The sequence below is a fragment of the Petaurus breviceps genome, unplaced genomic scaffold (assembly GCF_028583685.1).
Source record: "Petaurus breviceps papuanus isolate PSGF00001 unplaced genomic scaffold, PetGlider_PUasm1.0 90574, whole genome shotgun sequence".
NCBI lineage: Eukaryota > Metazoa > Chordata > Mammalia > Diprotodontia > Petauridae > Petaurus > Petaurus breviceps.
This window is the reverse complement of record NW_027187277.1, coordinates 5,029,181-5,042,571: the sequence shown is the minus strand read 5'-3', so window position 1 is coordinate 5,042,571 and position 13,391 is coordinate 5,029,181. Positions and strand designations below refer to the sequence as shown.

The following is a 13,391-nucleotide window of genomic DNA, read 5'->3' as shown; positions in this document are numbered from 1 at the left end:
TCCTACCCCACTCTGGGCTAGGAAAAGCATTTTTTGTTTGAGAAATTATTTCACTTCTTAATTCCTTGAAACACAACAATTAAAGCTTGTACTTCTGATAGTAATTACCTCAATTTATCACCTGAGGGGAACAGGCCCACAGATGGCTATATTTTATAAACTTCACATATAAATGATCATTCTTACCTGTTTAGTGCAAAGGCATAGTGGAACTTGATATTATGCTGATCAGCCAAATCACACGTAGGCAGCATCTCCAATGTTTCCACCAATTTTACCATAGCATCATAGTCCTAGCACCCAATTGCCATAAGGCAGGAAAAGAAGAACAACAGATATTTATTATAAATTATTGGTTTTTAAAGATAGATTTTTATTTTTCTTAATTTTTTAATTTTTTTTTTTTTGCTTTTTGGAGAGGGGAAGTTAGGGCAATTGGGATTAAGTGACTTGCTCAACGTAACACGGCTAGTTTTGTGTTAAGCATGTGAGGCTGGATTTGAACTCAGGTCCTCCTGACTCCAGAGCCGGTGCTCTATTCACTGCACCACCTAGCCACCCCAAAGACAGATTTATTTTTTTAAGGTACAAAAGTACTTCAGTGAATTCCTCTCTTGGAATTCATGATTAAAATTAAAAAGCAGCATTGTTTTGGCATATTACTAAGGAGGGAGCCAGAAAATTAATCCCAATTGGATATGCAAATATAGCAAGAGGAAAAAGCATGTATTAAACCTCTTCTAGGTGCCAGGCACTTTACAAACATTTTCTTGTTGGATCCTCACAACAACCCTGGGATTTAGGTCCTGTTATTATTCTCGTTCTATAGTTGAGGAAAATGAGGCAGACAGAGGTTACATAGTCATTTAAGTATCTGAGGCTGGATTAGAACTCAGGGCTTCCTGACTCCAGATTCAGTGCTCTATCTACTGCACCACCTAGCACCAGCAAGGAGGCAAAATGACAAGTCATTAAACATCAAATGAAGAGGAAGGGAATGAGAACTCTTGTTCCCTGCCATATATAGAACACGGATACGAAAGATGAATGGAAGATTACAAGAAGAGCAGAGGAATTATTTAGCAGAAACATCGATGAGATGGGCATAAATACATGGGAAAGCTCATGGTCACTTCTCAAGCGAAGAGAACACAACTCAGTTTTCCCCAATTTCATGGGACAATTTAAGGAGATAACTGGATATCATGGAAAAGGCAATGAACTTTGAGTCACAGGACCTGTGTTCAAATACTGGTTCTGTTTTCCTTCTCCCACCTGTGGCCTTGGGCAAACTACAACCTCTGAGTCTCAGTTTCCTCATGTGTAAAGGAGGCAGGGGGCAGCCAGGTGGCTCAGCGAATAGTGGCGCTGTCTCCAGTGTCGGGATGACCTGGGGATTAATTCTGGGCTCGAATACTTAGCACCACACCCAGAAATAGCTGGCTGTGTAACCTTGAGCAAGTTACTTAACCCCAATTGCTTTAAAAAAATTAAAAAAAAAAAGAAAAGGAGACAGACTAGCTGGCCTCAGTGGTTCCTTTTAGCTCTAGGCCAATGATTTTTGAGTTCAACTTTCCATAATTACGTGATGTAAAAGTGCTACCGTGATTTTGTAAATTGGGTGGGCCATTGCTAAAAATCCTGCCTGCTCCTCTCTCATTCAGTCTAACCCTAATAACCAAGAAGCAAAGAGACAACGTGTACTAAGGTCTCTACATATCAGAGATTCCCTAGACTGTAGAAAACCAAATCCCTATCTCCCACTCTCTCTTACCCCTCTCAATTTCATCACGCCTAGGGAGAAGCTAATATGGTCTAATAACTACTGGTTTTTACTATAAACCAAAGGATTACACCAACAGTGTTATGAAAAAAGGAAAAATTATGTCACTCTGGGTGTGGGTGACAGGGAGGGGGAAGCCAAAATAAAACAAAACAAAAACCCTGGTAGCAAAATGAAGGAAGGCTTTAGGGAGAGATCACAGCACAATATTTTTCTTATCTGTTCAGATATTTCTTTACTAGTTAAAAGCTTTAAATGTTATCCATTATTTAAAATTGGCTGAGCATATCTCTATGTACTTCTGTGTCTCATTTTCCTTTTTGATTGGGAATTCTCCAGTGTCTGGAAAATACACTACACAGAATAGATTCTTCATTTACATTCAATTTAGTTAAAAATTTCACACCAACAAGGAAGTTACTAAGAGCCTAACCACCAGGCCCTGGGAGGATTAATCTCAACTCTATTCATCCTGGGACCCACACTCTCCTGACTGGTAAGTACATGAACTCAAATTCATATGGTCCACTATGGCCAGTCAGACCGAGACATTCTTCCCATTCTGCCTTGGGCATCTTCTTGCTATTCCCTCTTACAGCTGGGCTTATATTCCCCTACTTCATTATACATCTTTAGCGTAGTTTGTACAATGTACATCTGAATCAAATCCATACTTCCATTGCTACTATCAATCAATTTCTCTATGTTTTTTCCATGTGTTTTCCCAAACCAAAATACCCTTCCCTGGCTGTCACTCCCCTCTATGTGCTGTCTCTCCTATTAGACACTAAGCTCTTTGAAGGAAGGGCCTGTCTTACCTTTGTATATGTATTTCCAATACTTAGTCAACTGTTTAGCATGGAGGGAAATGCTTAAAAAATTTTTTCATTCCTTAATTCATGCTGTCTACTGTGATTAAGGGTGATATAAAATTTACTTATGACATAGCACCATCCTGATGGAGCTTATAATCTAGTAAAGAGATTCAGCACATATGCAAATAAGAATACACAACTGCATTAGAGAGGTAGAAAACAAAATGCTTTGTGAAGTCTGAGGAAGAAAAGGTATTTGATGATTGAGTGATCATGGAAGGTCTTCATGAGGGAAGTAGCATTTGAGTTGGACTTTATAGGATGAGCAATGATTCAATAGAGAAAGAAAAGGAGAAAAAACCTTCTAGGCACAGGAAAAAGCACGAGCAAAGGCCCATAATGAGAAATACATTTAAGGAAATGAGCTTCTAAGCACCATGGACAGAAGCATTCATAAAGTATGAGCAGTACACCTTACCTAGGTTCTATGTATATCTATGACCACAGGGTCATAGATATATCACATAGACCAACCATCTGAACTCCCAGATTGGTAGACTCAAATTATACAATGTCAGAGAATGTTAGAGAATTCAATATCTTGAAGGAACCTTAAAGATCATCTAATCCAGATTTTTAAAAATCTTTTTCTCTATCGTAGACCTCTTTAGTGATTTACCATAGGGTAAAACCTATGAACCTATTTTGAGAATTTTTAAAAATTAATTTGACCAATCTAGCTCCTTTTCCTGCATCATATTGACTTTTATAATATGTGGGAAATGAATCATTCAATAATAAACAACCATGCTGTTGAAGAGTTCTTTTCCCCTCCTTGCTCCAAGGCTTGTCAGGTGCGGCCTCTTTACTGCTTACCCCAGAAAAATATCTGCAATCCTAAGGTGATCTATAGCCTCTTACTAACCCCCAATTCCACTTCTCCTTTCCATAATAGAGGATGTTGATCAAAACAGAGAGGTCTAGGGGTTTAAATGACCACACACACACAAAAGACTTCTTGTCCCACCAATTCCAACTGCATCATCTCTCTCAAGCAGCTTCCAAGAAAAGCAACACACATCATTGCACCTTACTTAGGCTGCCCCCAAGGTTAACCTTGGTATGACAAATACTTTCCTAGAGCACTCTTTCTGTTATGACAGATTACACCTGGCTCTCAAACTCTCTAAGAACCTAAATTTCCTCATCTATAAAATGACTCTCTCATCTATAAAAAAAATATATATGATTGATCAGTTCAATAAGGAGAGGATTTCATAGGTTATTTAATGTTGCATACTAACTTACCATATTTAAGGGTCAATGATTACTAAGAGGTCAGTCTTTACCTGGATATCACGGTATGATAATAGCAGATTAATGACAATGTCTGATGTCAGGACTTCAGTATTATCCATACGGAGTTTAATTCTGGCCAGTTCCTTTGCCAGTTCATCACCCTGATATTTTTCTCTGGCTTTTCGAATATCACTTAACAAAGTTTCCTTGTAATAAGCACTGTTGGAGGAAAAAAAGGAAGGCAATGTCATATTTACCTTTATGAACACCCAGTTTCTTTTTTTTTCTTTAAAATTTTTAATTTATTTTAGTTTTTAATATTCATTTCCACAAGATTTTGAGTTACAAATTTTCTCCCCATATCTCCCCTACCCCCACCCCAAGATGGTAAGCATACTGATTACGCTTTCCCCAGTCTTCCCTTCCTTCTATCCCCCCATCTCCCTCTTACCCCCTACTTTCTTGTAGGGCAAGATGGATTTCTACACCCCATTGCCTGTATATCTTATTTCCCAGTTGCATATAGAAACAAATTTTTAACATTTGTTTTTAAACTTTGAGTTTCGAATTCTCTCCCTTCTTCCTTCCTCACCTACCCCATTGAGAAGATAAGCAATCCAATATAGGTTATACATGTGTAGTTATGCAAAACATTTCCATAGTAGTCATATTGTAAAAGACTAACTATATTTCCATTCATCCTATCCCACCCACCCCCATTTATTCTATTTTCTCCTTTGACCCTATACCTTTTCAAAAGTGTTTGCTTCTGATTACCCTCTCCACCAATCTACCCTCCCTTCTATCCTCTCCCTCTCTTATATTCTTCCTCCTTAGTTCCCTGTAGGGCAAGATACCCAATTGAGTGTGTATGCTATTCCCTCCTTAAGCCAAATCCAACGAGAGTAAGGTTGACTCATTCCCTTTCACCTCCCTGCTCTTCCCCTTCAATTTAACAGCTTTCTCTTGTCTTTTTACGTGAGATAATTTACCCTATTCTATCTCTCTCTTTCTCCTTCTCCCAATATATTCCTCTCTTACCTCTTTATTTTTTAGATATAATCCCTTCATATTCAACTCACTCTGTGTCCTGTCTATGTATACACACACACACACACATACACACACACACACACATATATATATATATATATATATATACATACATAAACATACATTGAGAGAGAGAAGTAGATAGATAGATTCCCTTCAACTATCCTAATACTGAAAAAAGTCTCATGAGTTACAAATATCATCTTTCCATCTAGGAATGCAAACAGATCAACTTTAATAAGTCCCTTATGATTTCTGTTTCCTGTTTGCCTTTTCATGTTTCTCTTGATTCCTGTATTTGAAAGTCAAATTTTCTGTTCAGTTCTGGTCTTTTCATTAAGAATGCTTGAAACTTCTCTATTTCATTGAATATCCACATTTTCCCTGAAGTATTATACTCAGTTTTGCTTGGTAGGTGATTCTTGGTTTTTATCCTAGCTCCTTTGACCTCTGGAATATCATATTCCAAGCCCTTTGATCCCTTAATATAGAAGCTGCTAGATTTTGTGTTATTCTGATTGTGTTTCCACAATACTCAAATTGTTTCTTCCTGATTGCTTGTAATATTTCTCCTTGACCTGGTAACTCTGAAATTTGGCTATAATATTCCTAGGAGTTTTCTTTTTGGAATCTTTTTTCAAGAGGTGATTGGTGAATTCTTTCGATTTATATTTTACCCTCTGGTTCTAGAATATCAGGGCAGTTTTCCTTGATAATTTCTTGAAAGATAATGTCTAGGCTTTTTTTTTATCATGGCTTTCAGGTAGTCCAATAATTTTTGAATTATCTCTCCTGGATCTATTTTCCAGGTCAGTGATTTCAGGGAGATATTTTACATTGCCTTCTATTTTTTTCATTCTTTTGGACCTATTTTATAATATCTTGATTTCTCATAAAGTCATTAGCTTCCATTTGCTCCATTCTAATTCTAAATGAATTATTTTCTTTAATGAGCTTTTATACTTCCTTTTCCATTTGGCCAATTCTGCTTTTTAAGGCATTCTTCTCCTCATTGGTTTTTTGGGTCTCTTTTGCCATTTGAGTTAGTCTATTTTTTAAGGTGTTATTTTTCTTCAGTATTTTGGGGGGGGTCTCCTTTAGCAAGCTATTGACTCATTTTTCATGATTTTCTTGCATCACTCTCATTTCTCTTCCCAATTTTTCCTTTACTTCTCCTCTTACATAATTTTCAAAATCCTTCTTGAGCTCCGCCATGCCCTGTGACTAATTCATATTTTTCTTGGAGCCTTTTGATGCAGGAGTTTTGACTTTGTTGTCTTCTTCTTCTATGTTTTGTTCTTCTTTGTCACAAAAGAACAATTCTATAGTCTGATTTCTCTTGCTCTGTTTGTTCATCTTCTCAATTACTTGACTTTTGAGCTCTTTGCCATGGTAGAACTCTGATTCTGGAATGGAAAGTGCAGTGTCCCAAATTTCTGGAGTTTTGCACGGCTGTTGTCAGAGCTACTTCTAGGCAGCTGCCTCAGAAGTAGAGGAGGATTCCCTCTCCACAGTCAGCACAAGCTCTGCCACACCAGAGCTCCTCCTCACCCCAGGACCACCACCCAAGACTGCAACCCAGATCCAAGCAGTACAAAGCGAGAGGATCCTGACTCAGTGCCAGCAAAGAAATTCCTGCAATTGCCCTCTGACCAGCCACTTGGTTCCCCCACCACCTGTGAGGCTGGAGCTCTGGATGCAGCCTCCTGTTGTTTCTTTCACCCAGGTCCAACAGAGTTTCCCCATGGGCCTTTTACTTTCTCTTTGGCATTTATGGGTTCAGAAGTCTGGAAACTGTCACAGTTGTCAGTGATTCAGTCCCCTGAGGTCTGCTCTGGTCAATCTGTGCTGCTGGTCTGTGCTGGCACAGCCCATGTGGGACTATACTCCACTCCCAGTCCAGTGTGATAGACCCTTCCTTTCAGCTTGCCAGACTGACTTCAGCAGGAGGTGTATCTCACTCTGTTATTTTGTGGGTTCTGTAGCTTTAAAATTTGTTCAGAGTATTTTTTTTACAGGTATTAGAGGTGGTTGGGGCACAAGCTCAAGCAAGTTCCTGCTTTTACGCTGCCATCTTGGCTCCACCCCAAAGACCCAGTTTCTATAGCAAGGCAAGGAAAGAGTTCTGTTTTGATATGAATTTAATTTAGTCAATTGAACCAATTACACTAGGAAAAACTCTTTCATAATTTGGAGGGAGTTAGCATGTTTGCAAGATGTAGTTGCAAGATTTGATTCAGAAGATGTGGGTTCAAATTCTACCTCAGAAAAATACTGTGTGACAGCAGGAAAGAAACAACCTTTCATAACTTCAGTTTTCTCAACCAGAGAAGAGGGATATGAATGCTTGCAAGTAACCATCCAGGATTGCTGAACAAACCTTAAAACACCATATTAAAGTAAGCTAGAAATATAGCAATATAAAGGAGACAACCTGTTCATTATCAAATCGTGGGTCATACACATATCTGGAACATAGTAGGTACTTAATAAATGCCAGGTGACATGTCACAAGCAACAGATACTGAGAAACAAATTAAGGAAATTATGAGTAATACTTTACAGCCTTGAAAATAATTTCAAAACAGTTCATTTTTCTTCAGGAAAATATGATATGTATATGCAACTCAACCTGTCTCCATCAGCCTATAGACTAAAGAATCAAGAATAATGAACAGCACTCTTGAATACTTCTTTTCTCATAAATAGCAGTAATACTGAACCAACAAGCCTTCCCAATGTCGCAAGATTAAATTAGAACTATTTTTTTAAAAAAACTAATTTCTATATTGTAGACTCCTCAGTGTGAAGTTCAACTGGGATGATCAAGGATCATCTTCTATATAGTTCATCAGCTTCCCCAATGGTGCCATCCTTTTATTTTCTTCCAGATAAGAATCAAACAACCAACTAATTAACAAATATTTATCAAGCATCAGCTATGTGCCAGACATAAGGGCTGAGGATATAAAGACAAAATCTAAATAGCTCTTTACCTTGAGGAGCTTACATTCTAACAAGGGAAGGCAATAGGGAGCCACAAGGCTGTCCAAAGCCCCAAACCGCCTCCTTCCTCCTCACCAGGCTTCCAGGGAAATCTGTTCTAGGCTGTGACACTGCTCTTCTTATCCCCTCCTGCCTCTTTGCCCAACACCTGCGAAGACGCAAGATCCACTGCCTCTCAGGTAGGCTTCTCGACTCACTGAGAGCCCAGGGACCAGCAGACCCTACAGGTACCAGGGATATAGCAGTTCCTTCCTTCTATTCATGACGGCTGGGAGGCATGGTTATATTCCCCAGTGATGATCATATTCCCACTCATTCATACTCTCCTCTCTAAGTGAAATGAAATCACAACTACTGATGAACAAAATTCCCTCCCCAGATGTCCACTCTCTCCTTCCCGTCCACCTGGAACATCCCCCCACAGATGTACTGACTCCACCTGCTCCATAACTGACAAAATTCCCTTTCATCCCACCTACTTCTTTTGCTTCTTGCATTTTCTGGTACTCATCAAGATTTGATCCATTCTGGATGTCACTGTATCCCTGGTCACTCTTTTCACTCATATCTTTCTCCCCCCAGTCAATGGTCAAGATAGGGAAATACTCCTTGCTGCCCACTGCTACTCCCAGATTCTTTCTCTATTGCCATCTTGTAGCAACCTCTCTGGCTTTAGATTCATGCGATACAGATTTCTCACCTAGCCCAGCTTCTGGGAGCCATTATCTGCTGACCCCCAGGAAATTCTCCATGACAGAATGAGCTGTGCCAGGATCACAGTCTAGGCCCTCCACCTCATCTCATAATAGAGAACTTTAGCATACACAGTTGTATTTCCTCAAATGCCCTAACTTTCCACTTCCTCCATGTAGTAATTCCCATGACCTAGTCTTCTACTTCCCCTCAGCTACACACAGGGAGGGTCATACTCCTGATCTTGCAATCACCCACAGATGTTCCTCTTCTGTGTTTAAGAACATCAAAATGCATTTTCCCAGATTATAACCTTTTGGCTTTCCATCTTACTCTTCCTACAGCTATACTTCATCTTCACTATAACCTGTGGTCTCTCCATGTTCTCAGACCTCAGAATTTTGCTAGGACATCACCCATACACTGGCTACACTGCCCTCCCAATTTCAAACTTGATGAACCAGTTCAGCTGCACATTTTCTTCTGCTCCTGAATCTTGTTCCCTTATCCTATCACTAACCACGTGGTGAAAAACCCCAACCCAAGATTAATCCTATTATCTACCTACTTTGTTTCTACTCACAAGCTGTAGAATGGAACTAAAGAAAATCATGAAACTAAACTTACTGGATCTACTACAAAAGTTTGCTGATTTCAACCAGGCCTTCACTACAGCAAGGAAATCCTACTACTCATCCACAATCAATCCATTGTGAATTCACAATTCATACAACCAATCAATCCATGGTGAATTCCATTCACCATGTCTATTCTAAATCACTTTTCTCCTCAAGCCTCCCATGTTAGCTCTTTCTGCTTACCCTCTCATCTAAGGATCTCTCCTCATACTTCACAGAAAAAATTGGGACCATTCACCAAGAGCTCCCTCTTCTCCCCTTATCTCACATCCCTGGGACATCATGCCCCACTATATCTCCTCTTTCACTCCAATCTCTAGTTGGTAGAGGCATATTGGACTTTCTTCTTCTCAAAGCCAGCACCTAGACATGTACCCCAGACCCCCTTTCTTCCCATCATCTCTAGCATCCTCACTCCTCTCCTAATTTTCAGTCTCTTCCTATTTACTGATTCTTTTCCTGCTGTCTTTCCCATCCATAAAATACTTCACCAGACCCTAGACTACCTGTTATCTATTGTCCCATATCTCTCTTCCTCCTCTCAGCTAAACTTGTTGAAAAGGCACTATACACTCCATCCCTCCAACTCCTGTCTTCTCACAAGCTTTTAAGCTCTCTGCAATCTGACATCAAGCTCACCATTCAAATCAAATGGATCACTTCAAAATTATGAATAATGATCTCATTTGTCAAATATCTGGTCTTTCCTCAGTCTTTATTTTTCCTGACTTTTTCTCAGTCAATAAACATTTATTAAGTGCTTACTATGCACCAGAAAATGTGATGAGCATAGGGGATTGTAGCAGCAAGCACCCCAAGAGTCCTCAGGGTTTGCTGCCACCACAGGTTCTTGGATCTGCTTTGATAAAGGAAAGCAACTCAAAATGGGTTAACAAGCTTACTTTAATCAGTCAGACATATATTGTTTACCTTGTTCATGGGAAATAGGTCAGCACCCCGAACTTCAAAGTATACAGGCAGAATTATCAAGACAGAAACAGATCAAGTAGACAGCTTTCCAAACTGTCCAGCCATTACATCCATACCCAATCAACATCTGGGTTTCAACATCTGGGTTTTTTCAAAGGGGGGGACCTCTGGACAATGGCTTCCCAGAATCCAGATCAAATCACAGAACACTTCTCAGAGTGAGCCCCCAAAACAAAGCCTCACATCAGGGCTTATATAGCCTTCTCCTGGCTCAGAGAATGTAACAACCTTATTGACTCACTGGCCAATCAAAAAGTAGCTACTGAAAAACAAGCCTCCCACCCCAGGCTCCAGGTGCACTTTAGCCTAGGGGCAGGGAAGATCTTTAAAATTTACATTCCCATTACAGGGATACAAAGAAGGCACCACAGCATTTGACACCACTCTTTCCTCTCTGAGTTTTCATGACTCTGCTTTCTCTTGGTTCTCCTCTTACCTGTCTGACAATTCCTCAGTTTCCTTTACTGAATCTTTAACCATGGCATGCCCATTAAATGCTCCCTCATAGCTATGCCTTAGGCTCTCTTCCCTTTTCTCTTTATACTCTTTAGATTAGTGATCTCATAAGCCTCCATGGGTTCACTGACCATTAGAGATGCATATGATGCCCAGATCTATGTGTCTCCAAATGTCATCTGTCTCCTAAACTCTAGTCCTTCATCACCAACTGCCAACTGGGTATTTCAAACAGAGTGCCTTGTATCTATTTCAAAATCAGTATGTTCAGAATAGAATGTATTATCTTTACCCCTAAACCTTCCCCTCTTTTGAACTTCCCTGTTATTGTTGAGGGTACCACCACCTTCCCAAACCATTCAAGACTGAAACCTCAATGTCATCCTTGGGTTCTCACTATCACTCACCCCACGTATTCCACTAGTTATAAAATCTTGTTTCTTTCTTCACAACATCCACTCTCTCCACTCACACATCCCTGATTCATAGAGCACCTCCCACCTAAATGGTTGCAATAAACTTCTAAATGAACTTCCTGCCTTAAGTCTATCCCTACTCCAATCAATCCATTTTTTTCCTAAGCTGCCAATGTGATTTTCCTAAAGAGAAGATCTGACCATATCATTGCCTTTCCCAAATAAATTCTGGTGGATCCATATTACCTGTAGGTTCAAATATAAATTCTTCTGCTTGGTATTTAAAGCCTATCACAAGTTGTCCCTTTATTGTATTTCCTTTCTCACATATTCCTCCCCTCCACCTATTCTAAGGTAGAGTCATATTGACCACCTTGTGGCCATACACGTACTGCCTCAGTGGCTGACCTTCATGACTGAATTGTTCTCTTTTCCCCCTCTACCTTCTAGATTCCTTGGTTTCTTTCAAGACTTCGCTCAGGAGCAGCTAGGTGGCACAGTGAATAGAGCATTGGCCCTGCTGTCAGGAGGACCTGAGTTCAAATCCGGCCTCAGACACTTAACACTTACTAGCTGTGGGACCTTGGGCAAGTCACTTAACCCTAATTGCCCTGCCTTTCCCCCCTCCAAAAAGCAAAAAAAAACTCCAAAAGAACCAACTTAGCTCAACTGCTCCCATTCTGGAGTTTTCTCCTCCCCTCAGCTTCTGGTGCTTTCTCCTCTAAGGCTGCCATACATATATAATATATGCATATATGTATATATACATACATACACACACATACTGTACATAGAGAGCACTTAGCATAGTATCTGACACCCAGTGGTCGTTTGTCCCTCATTTTCAAAAAGGACCAGTTCCATCCCTGGTGATGTCTTAACTCATAGGTAAATTAGATTTAAGTGAGACAAATGTTGCTCAACGTCACCAGCCTCATTCTCCCTTCCAGGGTCATCAAAGTCCAGGAGCAGGACAAAAGTCAGGATGACGGAGATAGCCCGAGATGCAGTGGATGACTTTGACGTCTTTGACCCAAGCTCTAAGCACCGCATAGCACCTGCTTCAGCCACTCTCCTAGTCACTGGAACAAATTATTTCATTTGCCCATTCCATCAGGGGAAGTGTTCACACGTTTGGGGTAGACAGTCCCCTGACTCATTAACGGGTTTGAGGCCTGTCTGTTACCCTCAATCTGGTTTAGCCCATCCACCAAGAGGGCTTACCAGGGTGTGGTTGCTACACATGTTATAGCTTCTTGGAGCTGCAGGTGAGAGTTGGGTGAAGGCAAACACCAAAGGTGAATGAGCAGCCCTGAAGAGACTTCAGCAAGCCCTTAAACCAGAGGTGCTAGTGCTCCCTGAATCCCACACACCCCAAGGGAGCTCTCAATAAATTCTTGTTGACCAACATACCTCACTTGTACTTGTTTTTCCCACTAAAATGTAAGCTTTTTGAGGGTAGTGACTTTTTTCTTTTTCTTTGCATTCACAATGCTTAGCACACACAGTGGCTCAAATACTCTAAGTTCTTAATAAATGTGTGATGATTGGTTGACATAGGTGTAGAATATATATAAAAACAAACACAAGGTAATTTTAGGAAAAAATTTAGGAAGGGCACAAGTAGCAAATCAGCCAGTATGGCTGCACTAAGAATCCTTTCAGAAAATAATCCATGAAAGGACTGGAAAGGTAGAACAAGGCCAAGTTGGAAAGACCTTTAAATGCCAAACAGGAGAGTAAAGATTTAATCCTAAAAATAATAGGGATCTACTAGAGATATTAAGAAGGCATGACATGGGGGAATGACCCATACTTTAGGAAAATCAATTTGGCAGCTGTGTGGAGGATGGTTTGGAGTGGTGAGAAATGAGACACCAGCCAATTAGGAGGCTATTGTAATAGTCCAGATGATGAAGGCCTAACTATGGGTGGTAGCTGCAAGTGGAGACAAAGAGCACACATACTAATGTCACAGAGATGGAAATAAGTTGATTTGGCAACTGACTGGACAAGTAGGATTGAGTAAGAAGAGTCCAGGGTGGACACTCACTGCAGAAAGCATATAGCCTCTCATCTTCTATATTGTATTTTATCTTTTTCTCCTTTGCCTTAGCATACCAGCAAGTCACCCTTCACACTGGTCTTTAAAATATTGCTCTGAGAAAAGGTTAAATGATGAGAGATGAAAGGAATAAAAAAAAACAGGAAAGGGAGAACAAGTATTTGTAAGTTTGTTCAA

The 13,391-nt window shown here is 40.1% G+C and overlaps 1 protein-coding gene across 1 annotated transcript in view; it reads right to left on the bottom strand.

The window, feature by feature from the left end:
* MAP3K15 (mitogen-activated protein kinase kinase kinase 15) overlaps positions 1-13,391 on the bottom strand; it is a 148,264-nt gene that overhangs the window by 82,330 nt on the left and 52,543 nt on the right. Inside the window, exons 5-6 of the mRNA XM_069063468.1 lie at positions 3,948-4,116; positions 187-293 (exon numbers count right to left, since the gene is read on the bottom strand). Coding sequence (XP_068919569.1) covers positions 187-293; positions 3,948-4,116 — 276 coding nt within the window. The remainder of the gene's footprint in view (positions 1-186; positions 294-3,947; positions 4,117-13,391) is intronic.